This window comes from Lacerta agilis, chromosome 6, assembly GCF_009819535.1.
Source record: "Lacerta agilis isolate rLacAgi1 chromosome 6, rLacAgi1.pri, whole genome shotgun sequence".
Lineage (NCBI taxonomy): Eukaryota > Metazoa > Chordata > Lepidosauria > Squamata > Lacertidae > Lacerta > Lacerta agilis.
In genome coordinates this window covers 83,220,666-83,244,682 of record NC_046317.1, presented here as the reverse complement: position 1 = coordinate 83,244,682, position 24,017 = coordinate 83,220,666, and the positions used below count along the sequence as shown (strand labels likewise).

Genomic DNA, 24,017 nt, shown 5'->3' with positions numbered 1-24,017 from the left:
TTCTTTCTTTCTTTCTTTCTTTCTTTCTTTCTTTCTTTCTTTCTTTCTTTCTTTCTTTCTTTCCAGGCTGTCACTATTTTGTTGGTGCAATTCAGTGGTATACTGGCAAATTCTGGTTGCACAATAAAACGTGATCTGGCACTTTTGCACAACAAACCCAATCTCCTCCCCAAATCAGATCTTTTGCAGTAAAGAAAGCAACGCCCTGAGAAGTATGGGATAACAATTGCTTGTCACAATGTCATATAAATGCGCACCCCCCAACCCCGAAAACCAAAACAGAATGCTCCGGAAACAGCCAATGTTATACAACCTCCCTATTAAATTTGTGCAAATAAATCATGATGAATGTTCAATAAATGCTGGGTTGCAACTTAACTGATGTAATCTATGCAGGTATATTTCTGAGCCATTTACAAGACGATCCTATACATGTCAACTCAGAAGCATGTCCCATTGAGTAATGGGACTTACTCTCGGGTAAGTGTGCCTAGGATTGCAACTTTAGAATCAAGTAGTTCAGTGAAGTTTTTGCTCTTGCTCTCCCCATTTACACAATGCAATGCCTCCCCTATATTCTGCAAGCCCCAGCAGTTGTGCTACTCAGTTAACTCTTTCCTCCTAACCAGGTAGAAGAAATTATCCCCTAAGAAAGAAACCACACAGAAATTATACACAAACTTCTAGAGACTCCTAATTAAGAAATACAAATTTTTACTATGCAAAATTTATTATTTTGCGTAGTAAAAATCGCCCCGAGGTGACTTTCCCTCCCTTTTGCATGGCATGCAAATACACATTTTCGTGATGAACCCTGGCATTTAGGAGTTTCCCAAGACATCTTTGCAAAGGTCTACAAGCAAGACCATGTGAGCTTAGTTGGCATAGGGGTCCCCCAGCTTCTTAATTTTCCCCAGGGTCTCTGTCATGGCACCAATCTTTATTTTTAAAGTACAGAAGTGCTATTTTGTTGAGAGCTATTAATTGAAAGGACTGCACCCAGAAGCAACATGCTCCTTTTTAAGTACCAAGTGCTGGAGACAACAACAGGGGATGATAGCTATGACCTTCATGCCATGCTTATGAGCTTTATCTTCCAGAGGCATTAGGCTGAAGGGAACAAAACTCTGGACTACATGATACAGGAATGTAACCCACATGTTCTTATTTACAGCACCAGCCTTGGTTTACTGCTTTAGTGCTTGCTGGGCAGCACTTCTACGTTCTGATGCTCTGATAAAAAGGGGAGTAAAACAAAAAAAAAGGCTGCAGGGACAATGAACTTCCCCAAAAACAGCATGGTGTTGCACGGAATGGCACAAGGATTGGTGTTGTGGTCATGCAGCCCCACGGTAAGCAATCATCCAACCAACAGTCATGGCGCAGTGCGCAGATGTGTCTGGATCTTACAACAGTGCGACTCCCCTGCTGTCGTAACAATCCTCTTTCAAGAGCTTGGATAGGCAATCGTGCTTTTAAAAATGCCCAACAGCCACCACACGAAGCAGAAAACCTTATGCAATCACAGAGTCATGAGTGCAATACCATATGGACATCTTAATTATTATTAGTTTTTGCATACTTGGGGTGCACTGGTGAAACCTGCAACAAAATATGTTCCACTGTGGATTGCTCCAGGTCAGGGCACCAGCCAGCCAGGTCCTCTTCTATGATATGATCCTATTCCATTCCGTTCTGCTTCACCCCACACTTGGATTTGTTTTTGTATTTTTTTTAAAAACCAACTTTTGGATCAACATTTTATGCTCACAGAGGATGCTCAGTTGTCAGGGGTCTGTGCTTCCCCTCCCACTATCGTTTTTTTCCGTAAAGGTTTTTTGTACTTCTGTTAACCTCAGGCTTCCCCCAAGCTTCCTCTCTACAGGGATGGTGTTTGCATAAGGACCCACGCATGGTGAGTTTGCTGAGCTTCTGCTGAACTCAACAGGGAAACCCCATTAGATTTGGTTAAAATCTCCACAACCTGCTTACGGCTTGCTGAATAAACAAGACAAACGAACGTGCTTGTTGGCTTAGTCACCAATAAGGAATAGATTTTCCACTGCTCCACGCTCCTTTAATGCCAGCCACACCCTTCAAAGGAGCTCCGATATCTGAAAGATGGCCCCTTGAGGAAACCTCCCGCATGGAAGCAAATGTACAGCTGAGATGAGTTTCTACTCTGGGTCTCTGGGATCCCTTCCAGCCTCCATGAGGTTATGCATGCCTGGAATACACTGCCATATAGCTGCCCTCAGGTTTCCCAAGGCCCAGGCCCATTCCAGAATACAGGAAACTTGAAACCAAGGACCTTCGTCATGTAGGAACAAAGTGAACACGCTCCAAAACTCAGTGCGGAGCCTATCTTTTTCACACAGAAGGTCCCAGGTTCAAGGAGAGCTAGGACAACGCCTGCCCGAAACCCTGGAGAGCCCAAGCCAGTCAGTGTAAACACTGAAGAAGAAGAGTAGAAGAGTTTGGATTTGATATCCCGCTTTTCACTACCCGAAGGAGTCCCAAAGCGGCTAACATTCTCCTTTCCCTTCCTCCCTCACAACAAACACTCTGTGAGGTGAGTGGGGCTGAAAGACTTCAGAGAAGTGTGACTAGCCCAAGGTCACCCAGCAGCTGCATGTGGAGGAGTGGAGACACGAACCCAGTTCCCCAGATTACGAGTCTACCGCTCTTAACCACTACACCATGCTGGCTCTCACCCAGAAACACTGCTAAATAAATGACCAAGTGGCCAATTCAGAATCATAAGAGTTGGAAGGGACCATAATGATCATCCCAAACCTGGGTCTCCAGCTGATTTCGGAATACACTTCCCATCATCCCTGACCACTGGTCCCGCTAGCTAGGAATGATGGGAGTTGTAGTCCAAAAACAGCCGAAGAAAGACCCAAGTTTGGGAAACCCCTGATCTAGTCCAACCCCCTGCAATGTAGGAATATACAGCTGCCCCTTACGGGGGATCAAACCTGCAACCTTGGCATCGGCATCAGCATGATCTAACCGACTGAGCTATCCATGTGGCTATAATGCTGCTTCGCATACAGCCACAACAATACAAGGCAAAACAGGGGAGTGAGGTTTTGGTTCCCCAGATATCATTTGCATTGATACTCAGTGCTCAGGTGTGGCCTAGTTAATATTAGATATTTGATTTATGACATGCCACATCTCCAGCTGAGGGCTACGCTTAGTCCTGCCATGCACAGAAGTGCAGATCTATCAGAATCATCATCATTAGCATTGTCAGTAATGGTGAAGTAGCTCACTATTAACGGCACATATAGGTGCCTAAACCTATGGCAGGGCCAGAAATCACCCTAACACACACGTACAAAAACTGCAGCAGAAACATGGCACATGAACATGCAATTCCATCCTCAATCACAGCTGGAAATGCGTAAGAAGTTCTCTCTCAGCAGCTTTCCAAAGGAACCCATGGAACTGAACACCATACACACGGCTTTCCCTCAAAGAAGCCTAGTATTTGTAGTTTCTGCTTCACAGAGCTACAATTCCCAGCGCCCTTAACAAGCTACGGTTCCCAGGATTCTTTGGAGAAAGACACATGCTTTATACGTATGGGGTGTGTGCAGCCCGACAGAGTTCTGCCCCCAAATGTAAGGTTTCCCACTACCACAAATGGGCAGAATTTGAGGCACTGGGATGGACCGAGACCTTAGCATGGCGGCAGACGGACTGCAGAATCTTCCTGTGTCTACCATGCTTATTGATCCGGATCAACCACCCCTCTGACAATTTTTCCTGGGGGGAGGGTGGGGGGAATAACCCTGCATTCAAGGGCAAAACACGATGACTGGTTTGGAATTTGAACCCAAGGCCCCTTGCATACATATATCCTGAATCGAAACATTCCTAATATTCAACTGCAGTTTATCAGCAACTGCGATGTCATCACCAAGTTTTATCTAAGCATTTCAGAGAACGTTTTACTTTTGTAAAGTTCTGCATTATTTCTCTTTTACAAATACTGGCTGTCTTAGCTGTATAGATGAACTGCATTCCTATATCTTGTATTCCAGCAATACTGCATGATAAGGATTTGATCAGTATTCCATTATCCTCTGATGGCATATATTATAAAAGTGCAAAACTGTTCTGCGAAGTAAAGCAAGCCAAGGAAAGAAGCAGCTCTGCATAGGCTGTTGTTCCTTCCTACAAATATGTTCTGAATTTAAAATGGAAGAATTTTCCGGCAAAACCAAAACCGCAGTTTGTCTTTCTTTCACAACAAGCGGTCCTTATAGGGACACCGTCAGTTGTGCGTTATAAAATACAATGTAAAAATATATTTCTATTTAAACATCAGTTGTATTTATTAACATCCCTTCTGCAGCCAAGACCCTGCAATGCCTTTGACCAGTGCAGACGTTTTTTTCTGCTGTAAAGCAGCAAGAGCGATACTTACAAAACAAAAAAAGTGCAAAAGTGCATTGACTGAAGTGCAATACGATAGCCAGTGTCAAAAAGTGAAAAAAATAATAATTTGTATGATTGAAAATACCCTAATATATATTTCATAGTCTGCTGCAAGAGTTGATTCAAAGCAATGAAAGAAATTGGCTTGGATCTCCTGACAGTGTCTTTTCTGCAGTGATTTAAGCATTTGGTTGCAACTCAGTGTAGGCTATAGCCCTTTATCCTTTAACTCTCTTCTATAAATAGCTTTTGTGATGGTCACTTGTTACTCTTTTATTTCGAAGGATCTGTGCCATTCTTTGGTGCCTCTGGAAGGAGAGAAATGCCAAAGGAGGACAGGGCCAGAGAACTGCAAATAGCTCTTTCCATCTCCTCGCTTTGCTTAGATGAAGTGAATCCAGCTCTCTTCACATTCCCTGGGCATCTTGAGTGGGTGACTCCGACAGGTGAGGGCAAAGTTCTTCCCTCCGTTGTTATCCCAGTACTCCTGCCCGTTGACTCGGTACAGTACTGCAAACTCAACCACTGAGCTCAGCTGGAGGAGGAACGGCGCCACGGGAAGGAAGAAAGTGAAGACATCTGCCTGGGCCTTCCCCTCCTTCCCAGGAACGCTGCTGTGCCACTGGGCACTGACTTCGTGCTGACCCCTCCAACGGTTGAAGGTGTATCTCACAGCCACCTGCTTCTCAAAGGCCAGGTTGACCACTTGGACGGTGCCGTTCAGACCCAGATCTGAGCTGGTCACCCGCTCGAGGCACACCAGCTGCCGCTGCAGGCGGCTGTGGAAATCCTCGCAGTCCACAGGCTGCTGGAAGTCGGGCACCAGGCACTGCATGTTGAACTCCAGGTCCAGCCTGCTGCAGCAAAGGTCGGAATTGATGGACAGCCTGGAGAGAACGTGCAGAGGGATGGACGGATCTTCCCCGACCTGGAACACTTTCACCTCGGCCAGATCCAGGCCCAGAGCATCGGCAAAGCGGACTTTGTTCCGGCGGGTGCTGCACCCCGGGACACGGCACGGCGCCATCATACTCCTCCTCCTCTCCGGAGAGCTGGGCAAGGACCTGGCCCGGCGCCGCATGATGGGCCTAAGGTGCGGGTCACAGCTTGCTGCCGCGGCGCTCTGAGTGTACCTCTGCTGCATCTCCTCGGAGACGGAGACACTCGGGAGGCTGGTGCTGCTGCCGCCATGCTGGTACCGCCTCCTCTCTGTGCTCCGGGCCTCTTCTTCCCGTAGCATGTTCTGGTAGAGGTTGGAGAGGTAGCTGGGAGTCCTCCGCGGGGCCCTCGGTACCATGTGCTCGGGCGGCCTAGCGCCTTGAGCAGGCAGCGACCCTCCTGCCGACAGCTTCTGCCGAGACATGGCAGGCAGGTGGGGCCCAGTGGTTGCTCTTTAAGGAGCAATTAGCGGCTTCTTGGGAGATGGCACTTAAGTGATGGGGAGCCTGGCCCAGTCTTTTAGCCTTCAGACACTGAAGGACCCAGGGCAATGATGCTGAGTGGCAGGCGTCTCGAGGCTGTCGCACAGGCTGCAGGGCGAGTCGAGGCTGTCGCACTGGATGCTGGAGGCCTGGGTGCTGTCGCAAACGCTGGTCACCGACTGGAGGCTGTCTCTGGGGACGCTGGACGTGTCGAGGCTGTCGCAGAGGCTGAAGACAGGCCGGAGGCTGCTGCGGTAGAGGTTGAGAGAGTCGAGGCTGTCACCTTGGTTGAGGCTGTCTTGCAGGTGGCTGAAAGATGCCAAACTATCTGGGTAGCCTGCGAGGGAATCGAGGCTGTCGCTCTGGATACTGGAGGAACCCAGAGCGCTCCCCGGGCTGGAAGGGGCTTGGAGACTGTTGGGCTTCGCAGAGAGGGAGTCGAGGCTGTCGGACAAGCTGGAGGGAGTCCGCAGGCCGCCTCCTCCAGCGATGGGAGCCTGGAGGCTGTCGGCTGGGATGGCGTTGCTGCTGGAAGATGGACGGGGGCTCCGGCTGGAGGCGGAGTCCGCGTTTGGCGAATCTGGACCCCACATCCAAATGCGCACTGGCTGTCCCCGGCCCCGAGCGCCCCTGGCGTGGATTCCACGGGGGTCGGCAGGTTTTCGCTCCGCACCAGGCAGCGGCGCACACCCAACGAGTAAGCTCTCCAAGCGACGCAGGCAGGCAGGCAGGCGGTTGCTAGCGGTTCTCGTCGCTCTCTGCGGCCGCCCAGCTGATTCCGAAGTAAAAAAAGGAAAAAGAAAGAGATGTGGCCGCTTTGCAACCGGGGGAAGCGGGAGCACGCCCTCTGTGACGCCAGGGCCCGCCCGGACATTGCAATTGGCAGCTGCCGCGGCCACGCCGCTCGCCCGGGCGCCCGCCCCACGGTTCCGCGTGCGCGCAGGGAATCGTCTCGCGGCTGCGCGCCGGAGCGAGGGAAGCCGGCGGTGCCCTTCCTCCTGCCCTTATTCCCTGGGAGGCGGGGAGGGAATGGGGGTCAAAAATGCAAGAAAGCAAAAGCAAAAGCAGCACGGCGAATAGCGGGGTGAAACATGCGCCGCGCAGAGAGGAAGCGTAAAGGGAAAAAACAAGAGGGAGCAAAGGAGGGGAAATAGCTGGAGAGATACATTTTACAAAACAAAAATTGCGTTGACTGGCACACGGAACACGAGCCTGAGGTCGTGAGATCAGGATGCGCGGCGTTTTGGACTACAACTCCCATCAAGCCCCAGTCAGCACGACCGAGAGTAATCCCTCCTTTCTCACGCACGTGAACATGGAGATCCTGAGTGGAGCCAGCGGCAACGAAATGCGGAGACGAGGGTCCTATGGGGTGGTAGTGCATGTCTCTGTGCTGTGGCGCGAATTCCAAGAAAACTGAAAGGGAAACTCCATCGCCGCCACCTCCGCCTTGTGCGGATGATGAGGAGCCCTCTTCTCGGCATTTGCTTGCACTACAACCCCCATCATGCCTGGCCGTTGGCCGTGGCTGATGGGAATTGGAGTCGAAGGGCAACCGCAGGGCCACACGTGCCCCATCCTCTGACTGCACTCCTATGTGCCCTTGCCTGGGATTGTGCCCTATTTAGCTCAACGCATTTATTTACCAGGAAACATCCTTCGGAATGCACCGTCGGTCAGCTAACCCCTAAAACCTCCTACTTGTGTTGCCTACTCTCCCTGGTTTACCTTTGACATTGTAGCATCAGTGGCCATTATTATTATTATTATTATTATTATTATTATTATTATTATTATTATTATTATTATTATTACTATTACTATTACTATTATCCTTTCTTAAAAGCAATCGCTCGGTTCCTAACAAGAAAACCAGCCAAACGAATCCGCCCCTTCTTGTTTAGGTTCGCTGCTGCCACCAAGTGGATATCTTAATTTTTCCCTCTACTAAACAGCCTTTTAATCTTCTGGGCTTTATTTGGCCCAACATACCCCTAAAAATTGTTAGAGTCGCATGGCACTTTGGCATGGAGCATGTTTTTCCAAAACAAAATATGTTCTTTCTTAATCTTTCAGTAAGGCAACAAGTGAAATAGTTGTGTCCCCCCTTCCCCAGAAAATGAGGAGGGTGGAACTAACATCACAGTCAGCCGACCAGATGCTAAATGTGGGTGGGTATATTTAAGGCAGTTCCTGCCTATCGCTAAAAGGCCCATCTTTAAACCAGACTTGGGACTACGTACTGTAGAGTTGGAGAGGTCCCTGAGGGTCATCTAGTCCAACCGCCTGCAATGCAGGAATCTCAGATAATGCATCCATGACAGATGGCCACCCAACCTCTGCTTAGAAACCTACAAGGAAGGTTGTCCTTCACTCAAAGGAATGGACACCCTGCCCGCGGAGGAGAAAGGAAGCATAAAAATGAAATAAACAAACAGAATTTGGACTGGAGCAATGCCTTTATTGGGGACGCGGGTGGTGCTGTGGTCTAAACCACTGAGCCTAGGGCTTGCCAATTGGAAGGTCGTCGGTTTGAATCTCCACGCAAGTAGATAAATAGGTACCACTCCAGCGGGAAGGTAAAGGGTGTTTCCGTGCGCTGCTCTGGCTCGCCAGAAGCGGTTTAGTCATGCTGGCCATATGACCTGGAAGCTGTATGCCAGCTCCTTCGGCCAATAAAGTGGGATGAGCGCTGCAAACCCAGAGTCGTCCATGACTGGACCTAACAGGGGTCCCTTTACCTTTACAGTGAGAGCCAGTGTGGTGTAGTGGTTAAGAGCGGTAGACTCGTAATCTGGGGAACCGGGTTCGTGTCTCCACTCCTCCACATGCAGCTGCTGGGTGACCTTGGGCTAGTCACACTTCTTTGAAGTCTCTCAGCCCCACTCACCTCACAGAGTGTTTGTTGTGGGGGAAAGGAGAATGTTAGCCGCTTTGAGACTCCTTCGGGTAGTGAAAAGCGGGATATCAAATCCAAACTCTTCTTCTTCTTCTTCTACAGTGGTACCTCGCTAGACGAATGCCTCGCTAGACAAAAAACTCGCTAGACGAAAGGCATTCACTAATGAAAGGGTGACTCGCAAGATGAATTTCCCTATGGCCGTGACTCGCAAAACGAAAACGTTTTGCGGTCCCCCCCCCCGTAAAACCGCGCTTCCTCCGACCGTGCTTCGCATGTCGGAATTTCCGCTATACGACAGCACTCGCGGAACGAATTAATTTCGTCTTGCGAGGCACCACTGTACCTTTACCTTTAATGCCTTTATTAGGCCAACTAAAAGGTCTCAAAAGAGCGTGAAAGGTTTTGAGCTCTCCATAACTCTTAGGGTACGTTCACATTAGTACCTTAAAATGCAGTGATGCCGTTTCTCCGTTGGCACAGTGCTGTTCACATGGGGGCGGGTGTATCTTCACCCCTTATGGGGTTTCCCTGCTCCTGCCACATTGACACACCCACCCAACTCCTACTCCTGAAGCTTTACCAACAATTTACAGATAAGCTCCAGGATGAGAAGGAAGCGGTTTTATTTTGGCTCACAAGCAGAAACCAGGGATGCTGCTGCCTTGATGCCATCACGCTTCCGGAGACCTGCGGGTATAGGGTGATATATAAATTTAATAAATAATAATAATTGTTACGGAAATTAATTCCAGGCGCGAGACTACTCAGCCACCTGGCTCATCGGGCAGAGGGCCGCGGACTTTGCGGAATAAAAAGGAGTTCAGCCACCACAGAGCAAAGTAAAACACAAAAGTTTATTGCGCAACAAGGTTCAAGAAAAAAACTGAACCCCGAAAACAATGTGACACAGGTTTTTAAAACTTCCCTCTATGTCCCAAGATACACCTCGAAAAGCATCATGACTACATCACTATTACATCAATAAAACGTCAGAACATACATGATTAACATAGGGGTAAACAAGATTAACATAAGGTAATGACTCTGGGTGTAAAATGCTGGAGGGGACCATCTTGAGTACCTACTGGAATGAGACAATAGAACTCTTAGCCTGCATAATCTAATAAATAATAATAATAAAATAATAATAATTAGAGGTGGTCTTCTCATTGCCTTTCCAAAGCTGTTTTCTCCCCCTCTTCCCTTGGGATGGGGCTCTCCAAGTTTCAGACCACTCCCACCTCATCCTCTCTCGGACGATCGCAAAATCAAGGATAAATCAAGGATAAGTTTTTGCATCCCTCCAGTCATCATAGATGGCCTCTTCCCTCCGCACAGGGAAGTCCCTCCGGGAGACCACAATGCCTTGCGACTTCAATGGCTCACCTACCCAGCACTGGGGGTTTGCGGGGGGGGGATGCTTATATCCCGGCGATGACGGCTTTGCAAGGATCTGCAGACGCGGCTAGATAAATAATGCAGCTGCCTCTTGTGCAAAGTCCGGGCTGATGTGTGTGCGTGTGTTTGCGCGCGCGCGCCGCGAACTCTGATACCACCGGGGATAGAAGGCTGATTAAATCTCACTGATATGATAAGGGAAGTCACGTGGAGAGACAGACAGAGAGAGAGAGAGCCGGGGAGGAATGCATGGGGTTTGTTTACTGCAGCAACCGGAGGCTGCGAAGTGGAGAGAGAGACCCCGCATCCCTTCGCTTCCTTGCTCTGCCTTGGGCTCGCCAAAGGATGCTGGAGAGAGGATGCGATTCTGCAAGGTGTAGAATCGCGCATCAGCCGATGTAAAAGCAACCGCAGCGACAACGACGAAAATCCCGAAGCAGCCATTCGCCTATAATGGGACCGGGCATCCGGGAGTATCCCTTTCCGCTGCGCGCAGGGAGCCTGCAAAACGAAGCTCCGGCCCATGAGATCCTCGAAGGAAAAGGAATGGTAACGTAAGGATCTCTCTCTCCTTTCTCGTTCTGGAAGCAGTCAGATCTGCGCATGCAAACGCGTCGCTTTTTAATGAAATGATGCATGCAGAAGGGCGTCTGGTTGATGAAGTTCAGGGAAAGAGCTAGGCTAGAATGCATCTCCCCCCTCCCCCACAACGTTTTTTTTTTTAATTTATTGTTCCACATCTATGCAAATAGCTGTTTCAAGTTTGCTTTCCTTGTATCGCAAACCAATACTGTGGCAAAAGCTCAAATATGGGCCCCCTTTCTTTATGTAAAATATGTCATGGATATAAGCCGGTATCAAGATGAACTGATCGATATTTAAGACATACACTGCATTATGTGCCTATAGTTCAGAATAAATGTGATGTCACTGACATCGCACTTGAACGTGCGTATGTTGTTGTTTAGGTGCCATGCTTGTTTTGGAACAGGGATATGGCTAGCTAAGTCTGCAATCGAATATACCTGGGAGTAAGTTTCATTTTGTACAATGGGGCTTGCTTCTGAGTAGACACATATCGGATTGTGTGTGAGTGCGTTTTTTGAGGGGCGGGGTGAAGTCCCTGGTTTATAATTCAGGTAAGACACTATCACACCTTGTTAGCTTTCAAATACGCAGGTGCCTGCTGGTGCTGTTTCACCCCAGGTTGTTTTCAATCCACCAGCGTTGTGAACTTTTGTTGGTGTGATGGTTTTTGTTCCATGGCTTCTTTTCAAAAGTGTAGGAGTGGGGGAGGGTATATACTGACCTAAATCTTGCTGCCATTTTCTGTGTGCGTAGCTGCTCTAAATTCAGCCTGCGACCACAAACTGCATGAGAACGGCCAGCCGACATTTATTTCAAGTAGCAAACTGCAATATGGGGTTCAAGACTCAAAAGGGCTAGTAAAGTTAAAGAATATAAGCAGGGAAGAGCAGCTGTGCTGGATGAGACCAGAGGTCTAATCCAGTCCAACAGTGGCTGAGTAGATGCCTCCAGGAAGTCTACAAGGATGTGAAGGGAACAGCCCTCCAGGATTGATTGTCCCCCAGTATACTGCATGTGAACATGGAGTATACTTAACTGCATGGAGTATACTTCATGTTAAGTATACTGCACTTAACTTCGCAGATAGTAATTGATAGCCATATCCTTTGTGAATTTGTCTTATCTCATATTAAAGCCACTTCAAAGCTAGTGACCACCAAAATGTCTTTGGAATTCCGTAATTGAATTTTGCACCCTGTGACATCACATTTTACTATCCTGTTGTTAAAGTGCACGTTAATGCAAATTGTAATTAGCAGAGATACCATTTACTTGGGTTTTTGTTTTTGTTTTGGTGGTGGGAACACGGAGCACATATTTCTGATTGTTGTACACATCCCACAAGAGATAGCGAAGTGTATGGCTCATGATAGTTATTCAGTGCCTCGGCAACCAGTGTTATTGGAACACCAGCATTTGCTTCCTCGTGCATTAGATTAGTTGGTTAGAGTGCTGATAATGCCAAGGTTGCAGGTTCGATCCCCATAAGGGATAACTGTATATATTCCTGCATTGCAGGGGGTTGGACAAGATGTTCCCCAGGGTCCCTTCCAACTCTATGATATCATGAACATCTCCTGTAAAATCCCTTTTCTTCCTTGTCTCTTAACACAGGCAGCATCGAATGGTGGAGGAAGTACTTAACACCTGTGAACACAATAAAGGGATCTGTTTCCACTGGCTGTCTAAACACCACCACCTTTCCCACCCACATTTATATGCTGGCAACCTAGTCCAATGAGTCAAGAGAAACAAAAAGGATAGGCTGTCCTTAGATTTGCAGCAATTGCCAGAGACCGCATATGGCGGTGGCACATTTTCACAAGCCAGAGAGAGAGAGGCCTGTGGATAGTTGCTGGATCAAGGAAGCCCATCTGGTTACCAGAAATATGGATGATTGCCCTCCATTTGCTTGGTTTCTTGTCTAAACATTAGTAGGCTCCCAGAATGGCTGGCAAGGTTGAAGCACAGAGAGAGCTGAGGAAATGGGAGCAGGAGGCAACACAGTTCCTAAACAGAATGCAGAAACCAGAGAGCTGAACCACAGACCATTCAGGTCCTTCCTGAGACTTCTGAGGTCCTAACCCAGAGATGGCACCTGTATTTTCAGTGTTCCAAACCAGCAAGACAGAATGCAGGCGCTGGAGCCTCTCCCTCCTTTTGGACCCAGGCAGTGGAGGAATGGCTAAGAGCTGTGGGAAAGTTGAAGAAGGGTAACTCTTTACCAGGCTTCCTCAACCTCGGCCCTCCAGATGTTTTTGGCCTGCAACTCCCATGATCCCTAGCTAGCAGGACCAGTGGTCAGGGATGGTGGGAATTGTAGCCTCAAAACATCTGGAGGGCCGAGGTTGAGGAAGCCTGCTCTTGACTGAGTCCTCATTTGGGTCCTCGTTTGGTGCCTTGGAGAAGTTAAAGCAGGGATGGGGAAGCTGTGGCCCTTCAGATTTTGTAGAATTCCAACTCCCATCAGGCCCAGTGGGGATAATCTGTGGTCAGAGATTATGGGAGTTGTAGTTTAACAGCATCTGGAGTGGACCACATCTTTAGTTAAAGGCATAGGTACCATCTGAGAGTATGGGCACAGAAACTTTATAAATCATACCAGATACAACATGACACAGGTGATTCATTTTTAAACAAATTGATTGTAAGGTAGATGCCAGTGTCTGCCAACCTGGAAAGCCTAAGTTCTAGCTCTCTGAAATGTGGCAATAGCTTTCTTTCCTTCTAATCTAAAAAGGTATTTCATTTTTTAAAAATTGCTGTTAGAAATCACAAGTTTAGAAGTCTTTGCCATTCTTCTGTGGGTAATGTCCTTTACAAATGTCCATGCGCAAAACACACACTTACCGGTAAGTAAATCAGATGCAGTAATGGATTTCAGCTAATGGAAATGGCACATTTAAAATTTCATAGGAGTAATCGTACAGGAATAACAACTGCAGGAGAATTAGAAGAGATTTCTATAATGGGTTAGAAATGTCTGCAAACAGAAAAAAATTATTCTATTGTTGTTGTTGTTGTTTTTTAAAAAATAATAAACCCCTTTGAAAATAGTCCTCTTTTTAATCATTACTAGTTCCAGTGGAGGAAAGAGCCACCCAAATGCCAAGGAAATCAAGAAATCACCTCCACATATAAGACCTTCTCCCAGCAGACTTGGCAAAAATATTTCAGCCACTACTGAAAAGGTAAAGTTTCTTACGCTTCATGGCAGCAATTTTTTTATTTTATTTTTTGCAGACATACTCTGTGGTTTTCCTACTGCAGTTATAACTACACATTACTCAATTTTTCTTAGACTTCCTGTCATGCAACAGAACACAAGCAGACAACTCTTCACTACAAAGAAAAAAACCAACTTTGTGAAAATCTCCAACAAAATAGGTAAAGTTCTCTTTGCAGCGTATATACTGGTATGTGGTATACAAGCCCATTGCATACACGAATGAAGACTGTAGGTAGAAACACAACTGTTGGCATGATCAAGTTTTGAAAAGTTCTGGGAATAGGACATGAATGTTTATTCCAAACTACTGACTGGTTGGGCAAGATGCTTGAGCCGGTGATATGTGTTCACCTTTCGGCACTTATGGATGATCAATGCTGGGAGCTTGATGTGTGGATGAACCTGTGTCAGATAAAATTGTAGGTGGCCTTGGGTTGGTGGGTTGGTTTGCAGGGAAGGGCAGAGGAACTGAACCATGGAATGTTGGGGAAGAAGCTATCAAAGAACACAAAATCTGGACCACATTTGTATGTGTAATACAAGCTTTGAGCTTGGGGAAGAGCACCACAATCAGGGTGGATTTGATTTAAATCAAATCAATTTAAATCACGATTTAAATCACTAGTCAGTAAGACTTCATTTAAATCATTTTTTTTTACAGAAATACTCATTCTTGCTGGTATAATCTTAATATTTGCAACCAGATGAAGGTTTCATTTTTGGAATAATAATTTTTCAGAGTAGTTTTTACAGTTATATAAAAAATTACCGATTTGGTTATACTATTAGAAATACAAAGACAGGTAATTATGAAATTATTGTTTATATTTGGACAACTTTTCTGCTGTACTTTATTGGAAGGAGAAAAATAATCATCAGCTTAATAACAATTTAAACAATTTATTTAACTAAAACAATAACATTATAGCATATGTATCCATGTTTGTTAACTGATGTGGTTAAACGATTTTTTTTTTAACTTAGACTGAGTTTTAGCACACATAAAAAACTTAAAACAAATCCTTATTTCCTGATGAATAGCCTTTGGACTATAATGTAACTTAAATAAAAAACTATCTTTAGAAAGATTTTTCCTCCAAAAGCATTTCATTTTAAAAATCTGATTTAAATAATAAAAAATTGATTTAAATCAATAAAATCTGATTTAAATAAAAGAATCTGATGGGGTTTTTTTTTTTAAAAAAAAAAACACCATTGATTATTATCCACCCTGACCACAATACTTTGGAAGCAGCCGTGGGCTAGATCCATATTTGAAAAGGCAATCATGACATCTTTATTTTTCCTGTTTATCTTAAAAGACTTAAATCATGCATTTTATTTCATCACATAGTAAAAAGTTGCCGGGTGCAGATTTTCTTCTTATTCAATGTTTATGCTAACTAGACAAATAGGAAGTTTTTTTTGGAACACAGATCCAAACAATGCACATGTTCACAATTGCAAACATGCAGCTTAGCTGAAATGTATTGAATGGCATTGATTTCAGCATAGGCTTTGCCCAGAATGAGTAAGAAGTGCTCATCGGTTTTCTTTCACATCTGCTTTTCCTTCTTTAATATAATTGCCAGCATTTAATTTTAGATCCAAATTGACATGCATTAGCCATACTGTTTATAAAAAGAAGTAAATCATTAGAAATATTGTTTAGATATGTGGCAGTCTGGTTAAACTGAGCTGAGCAGAAAGATGTTGCAGAGGCATAGCTGGAGCACAGTAGGTGCCACTCACCCAGGGGGTGGCACTTACCTTGGGGCTACGCCACTGAGATGTTGAGCTGTGTTCCAAACAGATTAGAAGCAGCTTTCTTGAGTAAGTTGAACAGAAGTGTTTTGCTCTGACATCAGAAAAGCTGCAAGTCTATGCACGCTTCCTTGGGTGTAGGTTCCATGTAACTCAAGTGGGGCTTACTATTGAGTCAACATGCTTAGGATCATACTGTTAGGTTGTTGCTGTTGTTGTTGTCATCCATCTGTCTTGAGAGACAATGGAGTGCGTCTGCAGGGGTGAAGTCAAACCGCTGTGTTATCAGCACCAAGGTGACCTCCCCGGGGCACAAGCCTGGGAAGTGCATATGGAGCTCCTGGGCTGCCCAGAAGATAAGACCCTCCTCTCTGCCTCACCAACGTGGTCCAAAGGAAAGCAGAGCAATATGTTTGACAATACCTTCTGTCCAAGATTATGATGGGCTTCAATTCCATTCAGCCCTAACCAATGCATGATAAATGGTCATGGATTATGGAAGTTGTGGTCCAGCATATGGATGGCCATATGTTTCCCATCCCTGTTTTACAGGTAAGTAGGCTAGTTGAGGCAAGGGACAGTTTTTCAACCATATGAGCTGTGCAGACAAGGGAATTTCAGTAAGTCCTACTTCAGGATTCCTGCATTGCAGTGGGGTGGACTAGATGACCCACAGGGTCCCTTTCAACTCTACAATTCTATGATCTAGAGGGCAACACTTTGGCTCCATGCTTACCGGGGAATTTAATGGGGCTTACTTCTGAGTATCGGATTGCTTTGTAAATTTAAGATTTTTGCAGATGATTTCTTATCAGATGTAGGAAGAGTACAGAATACTCAGTGCCTGGACTGGTATCACTTTATCAAGGTGATATCCTGCCTTTATCAAGGTTTAATATCCTGCCTTTATGAAAACATTTATGAGATTTTGCTTTCCCTGCTGCTTCAGATGGCAGATATACTGGAGTGTTCATTTTTGGTATACGTGTCGAAAATGCAAAGAAAGTATCTCCTGTTTCCTCTCATGCTTTCCACTGTATAAAGCTCCCACATCAGGTTTTCATACTGCTCTATCAGGGTTTACAGATATTCAAGCAGTTTTCTACCTGATGTGGGTAAGTAGGCTGTCTAAACAGTAGCACTGTTTACAGTGGCAACCAGAAAAAAAAATAGAAGCAATCTTTTACAGACCATTGCAATGACTTTTAATAAATACCACACAATATGAAATGCCATTAAGATGCTTGATAACAGGTATGGAGAACCTGTGACTCTCCAGATGTGGATGAACTACAAATCATACCCATACCCATCATTCCTTATTGTTAGCTATGATGGCTGGTAGTGATGGGAAGAACATCTGGTGGGTTGCAGCTTCCCTGTCTCTGCTTTATAAAACATTTATATAACTAGCTCGTTCACATCACCATCTTTATGTCTTTGTACATTTTGTCTTTTCTCCTTTTGTGCTTCGTTTGCAATCTTACATTTATGGCAATGACTTGCCTTACTTTTTAAAAAACAAAAAAACCTGATTAAATATTATTTCTTTTCCTGCCTAGAACAACAAATGTTTGCACTTCTTCATACAAAGCGCCAAGGTTAAAAAAGGAGCCTCTGGTCAGAAAGTATTACGAGGCTGGAATGAGCAAAATCCCTTCTGTGTTTAAGGATGCTTCCTGGAGTGATTCCAGCAGAGCAGAAGATGGGCTGACTCAGAGTTTTTGTTGCGAGCAAAAAGGCAATTTAGAGAGAAACTCTGGAGGGCATTCAGCTGAAGCAGACCCCTACAGCCCCGGATATCAAAGTGTCTCTGCTGACGCGATGTTTCTTGACTTCGAATCCATCCGGATCATGAAAGACGATTCTGATCAGGACAGCGCCAGTGACCTTTCTGACTCGGAAAGAATCCCCATTCCCCCTTCGCCTTGCACCCCACCGGAACTCAACCTGAGAGCGGAGGAGATTGACCCTCTGTGCTTCGAATACCTCTTTGACACAAAATTCAAGCAGCCCGATTACTATTACCCGGACTTCCTGCCGCCCCCTTTCAACACATGGGACTTGAAAGGGCTGGTAGCATTCGTCAACACAGAATGCAAATCAGAATCTCGGCCAGAGCCGGCAGGGACGCTTGAGAAGTACGTCGACCGGCTTTTGGAGCTGGAGTGGCTGCAGATGCAGACGATACAGGCTGAGAAGGGGAAGGCGGCCAAGACAAGGCCTCAGACTGCTCCCGGTGCCCTCCGGACCTTAAAAAGCCCTGGCAAAAACAAACCATTGCACAGTCCTTTTGCACAGAAACAGCTGACTGTCCATGAAGGTTCTCCAAGAGTCCTCGCTGGCCAGCAGGGTCACAAAAGAGAGTTGCATGGCGAAGGACCCAGCCAGGTCGTTCCCTATGAAGGTCAGTTGAGAACAGCTGAAGCAACGTGTGGCTTCTCAGCTCGCCCCAGGCGACCTTGTGAAGCACGAGGTGAAGCCAAAAAGCGGCCTACCGCCAAGCAGCAGTTGGTCAGTAAGCATCCTCCTGATAGTAGCTCTATAATCCAGGGAGCTGGCAACATCAGGCCACCCAAGCAAGCCTCTTCCTTCCACAGTTCAGCTGCCCCTCTCAAGGGGCTGCCAGCCCACGCCTGCCCAAATCCCAAAAAGAACGGGAATGCTGGTAATTACGTTCCTGCCAAAAAAGTTTCGGCGGATAAGAAGCTAAAGGCAAATGGCACGAAGCAAACACCATGTAAATTTAAATAACGCTGCAGTAGCAGAGTTTGCTGTTCTTGTTGCTGTGGGGCTTGGCAATCCTTTCTGTGTGGCAAAGAGCTAGAATAGCAGTTCGAGTGCTGTGGAGAAGGAAGAAATATGCTCCTCCCTGATTTCCTTGCCATGCATTGTGATTGGACTTGGTGTCAGAGGTCTGGTTCACCCTTCCCCAATCAACACAACCCAGGAAGCTAAGTGCCCCATCCCTTGTGGTGACTCCCACTGCAGCGGCCAGTGGGAAAAGGGTCTTGCTTTTCATGATACACTGATAAAAACCTGCTCAAAGCCCACCCGATCTTGTTCTTACACTGATTTGAAATATCTGGTTCTGAAGTGGTCAGGCAATAACCCTTTTCCTTTCTGTTGAGCTAAGTTTTCTCAGTTTGTTGTTTTTTTAACAAGAAAATGCTGTTGTGAGGTGGGAGGACCTTGCTGTTTTCCCAGGGTTACTTCAAAGTGTGCTGTTATGCGGTGAAATAGCGATATGCTCGTAAGGAAACAACAACAGCAGCAGCAATTTATTATTCTTATGCTGCCCGTCTGACTGGGTTGCCCCAGCCACTCTGGGCAGCTTCCAACAAATTATAAAACTGTAGTAAAACATCAGATATTAACAAACAACACATGCTTGTTTCCAAACAAGCTTACCGTTGCTATAATCGCATCTCGATTTTACTGCACAGGGATGCATTTATAAGCACCAATACATGCAGAAAACTCATGGGAATTTTCCCCCTGTTTAAAATGATACTGCAGACTTGCTACATTTGGAGAAACAATGATTTATTTGCTTTAATCAGGGAAGTTTCAAATAGAATGGGAACGCATTGTTTTGGGGACAGTCGTATGAGAAGAACCTTGGGGGTGATGAATATGTACCATGACAGCTGAGTGGTAGAGCATCTACTTTGCATGCAGAAGGTCCCTCGTTCGATCCACAGCATCTCCAGGTAGGGCTGGGAGACTCCTGCCTGAAACCCTGGAGAGCCACTGCCAGTCAATGTAGACAGTACTGGGCTAGATGGACCAATGGCCCAACTGTAGATGAGGCATCTTCATATATTCCTACGATAGAGCCATGGGGGAAGTTGCATGGCAGGGTGAAGAGATGGTGCCATTGAAGATTTGTCAGCTGATCAGACAGGGGGAGACTGATGGGGCATGAATGAAAGGAATACAGACAGGTCTGTGGGAGACCTATCTCAATAGACCCTGCTCAAACAGGATAAGAGTTTACATGGTAAGGGTAGACCATAAGCCAGATAGTGAATCTGGAACACACTATCCAAGTATCCTAAAGATGCTGGGGTAGAATTTTCCTGCATTAGGAACACACAGCAAGGTGGATTTCAGGGGCTTCTCTCCTAAAGACAAAAGCACGTGGTGCCATATGCACTAGAGCTGTACAGTGGTACCTCGGGTTACAGACATTTCAGGTTACAGATGCTTCAGGTTACAGACTCCGCTAACCCAGAAACAGTACTTCATGTTAAGAACTTTGCTTCAGGATGAGAACAGAAATCGCACAGTGGTGGCACGGCAGCAGTGGGAGGCCCCATTAACTAAAGTGGTATTCTCAGGTTAAGAACAGTTTCAGGTTAAGAACGGACCTCTGGAACGAATTAAGTTCTTAACCCGAGGTACCACTGTATTGTGAAGTTGACACTGATTTACTCTTAGTAGTTGGTGGAGGAAGTCTGGCTTCCTCATGGGAATATTCATAGCTAGATTGCTCTAGCTGCACATTCCAAGAGTTCATCAACTTTCATCTTATACTAGCAGAAACTATTTTCACTACAGGAAAGGGTCTTCTCTTGCTCTTCAGTCAAAGGGTTGGTTATTTTCAAATGCAGAAAGTTTTAAGAAAAGACAAATTATTTATTTCATTTGTCTTTGAAGGTTTTGCTCCTGTGTAATCCTGGAACAAGCAAATAAGGAGAACCCGATCAAGCCTTTTGCCTTGTTTAGAAGCTAGTTTGCAGTTCCTGCCATTGTGTTTGTGGCAGTGTTTTCCTTCCAAAGTCTTTGTCGGCTTAAAACTGAGCCAGCAAGCTTTATCTATGCAAAGTCAAAACATCCCTAAGCTCCATATTTTTTCTCAGTCTCGGTGATGGCTGACCATTTTCCACTCTGGGTTAGGAGCTGAAAACGTTAGGATTATAAGGGTCCTTCCAGCAAAGCTAAGTGTATACATGGAAGTGAAAGATCCTGATGATTTTGCACATAATTTGAATAAGGATCAGCATAGCTGATGTTTGACATAGCAGCAGCAGCATCATGCACAAAAGCATGACAGTCACAAGAGAAACCCAATCCTTTGATGCTCTGGGTCGTATAAAACTAACCTGCTAAGTCTATGAAAGGATTTCCGCTTGCACAACATAACTCCTCCCTTCTCCCACCATGCACCAAATCTGTGGGCAGGAGCTTGACCTGTACTTCCAGTGTGGCACAAAGACTGTATGATCACATCTTCAGGTCTGAGCAAGACTTCATAGTAAGCATGCAGCTGCTGCTACAAATGATCGTCATGCATCAGGTTCTCTCCTTCCATAATATCTAGTAGAACTTAACTCAAATTGTGATGTCACGATGTTCTACATTTTGTTGCCAAGTGCCATTGACAGCTGAAGGCATGGAATAGGAGAGGAGAAATGCAGCACAGTGTGACATGCGTAAGTTCTGCTACAGGTTATGCAGAACTAGTAATGGAGGCGCCACTAAGATTTTTTGAAACAGCCCTACTCTTCTCCCAGTGCTTAGTTTGGTCCTCAACACATTCATTGACTCGTATTTCTAGTCCTCTCTTTGCTTGTTATACCCCAAAGCACCCAAAATATCTTTTAATCTCCTTAAAACAGGTAAAGCTTACCAAAGGCAATACTTTGCTCTACAGCTGTTTTGGAAAGGCCAGAGTTGAATGTCTACAGTGCTTCCAACAGATGGCCAGGCTTTTTTCAGGTTTTAAGGGGATAGGAACATGATAAATCCAATTCAGGGAAGTACTGATTCAGAACTAGGTGTTACGTCACATTTAAAATGGCCACAGTATAGTTAAACCATGGTCTCGGGAGATTGGTGGACACATGGAGCTCTCTGGTCCTCAAGGGCTACTGCATTTGCTTCACTGGAAAACCAGGGCTGTAGAGGCATCATTCCATTCCTGCAAAGCAGCACCCTCCTCTGGATTGAATGGGGGGGGGGGACCCATGCACATGAAATCTCTGTATGAATCAAAATACACATGGGGATCTGGAAAACAGAATAAGGTTATGGCCAGGCAGTTGAAAACGTTGCCCTGATCTCTTCCACAGAATGTTCTTCAGAAGACATTGATAATAAATGTGTATGTATACCTTCAGTTTATCTTCAGGTGGGATTTAATTGGAAGTTTAAAAAGCAAGTTGTGTGCATACTTAAACCAGCCTTTTATTGGTTGAATTTGTACAATGATACTGAACTATGTATTCGTTTCCCCCTGTTCTGGTGCTTTTGACCATAACTTTCTAATATCTGAAAGCATGGAAATGAGTCACATTCAGATGTCCTTAAAATAAGTAATGAAACAGGATTTATTTGTTGTACTTCCATTGTAAGATGCCACGTTCTCAGGAATGGTTGAAAACTGATTGGTGTATTTGTTTATTTATTTTTGAACTTTGCAGGTGTTTTCTTCCAAGTCAGACCTAGCCTTGAACTGTATCATTCATCTGTGTTATTGTCTGAAGGTCATACGATATTGTTACAAATATCATTCCCCCGCCCCCGTATCCTCAAGCATGCTCTGGTCAGATTTAATAAATATCAACTTTCTCTGTCAAAAAACAAAATCAAATAAACTTACTTTGTGCAAGGATTTGGGATCTGTCTTCATGGAAACTTTTTGTTTAACTGTCCCTCGTTACTCTTGCAAAATCTGAAAGCAACAACTGCATCTAATTCCAGCCAAAAGTCAGTGTGGTCTGTTTGCCAAATATGTTTTTTTCCCCCCCAAATAGATTGTCACCTAAAGGACTAGCTTATGAGATAACTAATATATATAAATCATAGGTACAACATTTCCCCAATATGTTAAAAGTGGCTTCATGGACTCCTGGTCTCCTGTCTTCTGCCCTACTGCTCCAACAGGCAGCAGGCACCACAATATTTACAGGTGCGCTTTCTGTTTCATTGCAAGCATGAAAACGGCTTGCACAGATCTGTAACATGGTGGAGGGTTCAGGGTGTCTGGTACCAAGCAAGCTGTGATATCAGTGAGCTGACCACACCCACCCCAGAGCCCAAAGCATTTTCAACTATTCAAAAATTATTGTTTAAAAAATGGGAAGGATGACAATAATCAACTAAATAGCACATTCTGCCTAAATACCGGTAAGTAGATTTCTGGGGCTTTTCTTTTCCTGCACAAACTGGCAAGGGACTTCACCCATACGCTATAGCTTTAAAGCACATTCAAATCGCATTCCCCTCCCCTCAAAGAATCCTGGGTACTGTAGTTTATCCCTCACAGAATTACAATTCCCAGCAACCCTTAACAAACTACAGTGCCCAGGATTCTTTGAGGGGTGAAATGTTCCTCAAATGTACTTAAAAGCTGCAGTGTACTGTATAGGTTGCCCATATTTTCTTATGTTACAGTGACATCTGGTGGTGCTTGTAAATTTTCCTCACAAGGTTTAGCACTGTGTTTCCTATTCGATTTTTAAAAATGTTAGTACAAGTAGAACAGTGCTTGAAGTGGCACACTTAGAAAATCCACATACTGATTTGAATAAAACGGCACTAGGGTTGTTCCGGGATGTTTTGCCCTTTTTTTAGTCTGTGGGGACAATATTTATCTCAGCGCTTATTTTTCTACGTGTTTTTAGACTGTGGAATGTGCAGTGAATGAAGCAGCCTTTCAGCGAGCCACGTGTTCTCCCAAAAATGTGCTCCTTTCTCAGCTGTACACATTTTTGTTTTAAACACAACAGTGCTATAATTTGGGAAGAATTTAAGAAATTGAAAGACATTTGGTGAATTCTCCCCTCACACCTTAAAAAATGGAAGCCGTATTTATTTACTGTGACTGGTACCATTACTACCAGTAACAATATATGTTAACTAGCGCCATTTATCATGAAGTCCAGTGAAGCGAGGGTGTTATGAAAATACTGAGGTGAATTGAAAAGCACTTGAGGGGATACTGTGTGGAGAAGGGAAAACTACTCAAGAGACCAGAAAGACGGTCGTGGCAGTTTGTGCGTTCGCGGGGGAGAAAAATAGAAATACAGTAAATTAAGCGCTCGACACTTGCGCAAGTAATTAACAGATCTTTAGCAGTTGCGAACCACAAACGCGGCAACCCCTGGAGCGAGCAGGGGCGGGGCGAGAAACAGCGGTTGACAACGACCGTTATCAATCACTCTCGTCACCCGCTGATTGGCTGGAAGGAACAGGCGCGCGGCGAGGTGAAGGAGGAGGAGGAAGCGAGCGTGATTACGTGGGGAGGGGCCTTGGA

General features: G+C 45.4%; 2 protein-coding genes across 3 annotated transcripts; one reads left to right on the top strand and one right to left on the bottom strand.

The window, feature by feature from the left end:
• Window positions 1-4,284: 4,284 nt before the first annotated feature.
• On the bottom strand, window positions 4,285-5,831 carry PPP1R3D (protein phosphatase 1 regulatory subunit 3D). The gene has a single exon (XM_033153663.1). It carries the CDS (start codon window positions 5,813-5,815, stop codon window positions 4,835-4,837), a length of 981 nt encoding a protein of 326 aa, XP_033009554.1. The 5' UTR covers window positions 5,816-5,831; the 3' UTR covers window positions 4,285-4,834.
• Window positions 5,832-10,217: 4,386 nt separating this feature from the next.
• FAM217B (family with sequence similarity 217 member B) lies at window positions 10,218-19,396 on the top strand. Of its 2 annotated transcripts, XM_033153662.1 has the most exons (4): window positions 10,218-10,727; window positions 13,841-13,952; window positions 14,063-14,148; window positions 17,317-19,396. In XM_033153662.1, the coding sequence occupies exons 1-4, from the start codon at window positions 10,627-10,629 to the stop codon at window positions 18,506-18,508; spliced, it is 1,491 nt and encodes a 496-aa protein (XP_033009553.1). In that variant the 5' UTR covers window positions 10,218-10,626; the 3' UTR covers window positions 18,509-19,396. The 2 variants fall into 2 exon arrangements, 1 of the variants encoding a protein (XP_033009553.1); XR_004426911.1 differs by lacking the exon at window positions 17,317-19,396 and having other exon boundaries at window positions 10,271-10,722; window positions 14,063-14,110.
• The last annotated feature ends 4,621 nt before the right edge of the window (window positions 19,397-24,017 follow it).

Coding starts and splice junctions, on each gene's coding strand:
- PPP1R3D (XM_033153663.1), bottom strand. CDS start 5,815: ATGTCTCGGCAGAAGCTGTCGGCAGGAGGGTCGCTGCCTGCTCAAGGC.
- FAM217B (XM_033153662.1), top strand. CDS start 10,627: ATGGGACCGGGCATCCGGGAGTATCCCTTTCCGCTGCGCGCAGGGAGC. Junction 10,728..13,840: donor GAAGGAAAAGGAATGGTAAC/GTAAGGATCTCT, acceptor AATCATTACTAG/TTCCAGTGGAGGAAAGAGCC. Junction 14,149..17,316: donor GAAAATCTCCAACAAAATAG/GTAAAGTTCTCT, acceptor TTTCCTGCCTAG/AACAACAAATGTTTGCACTT.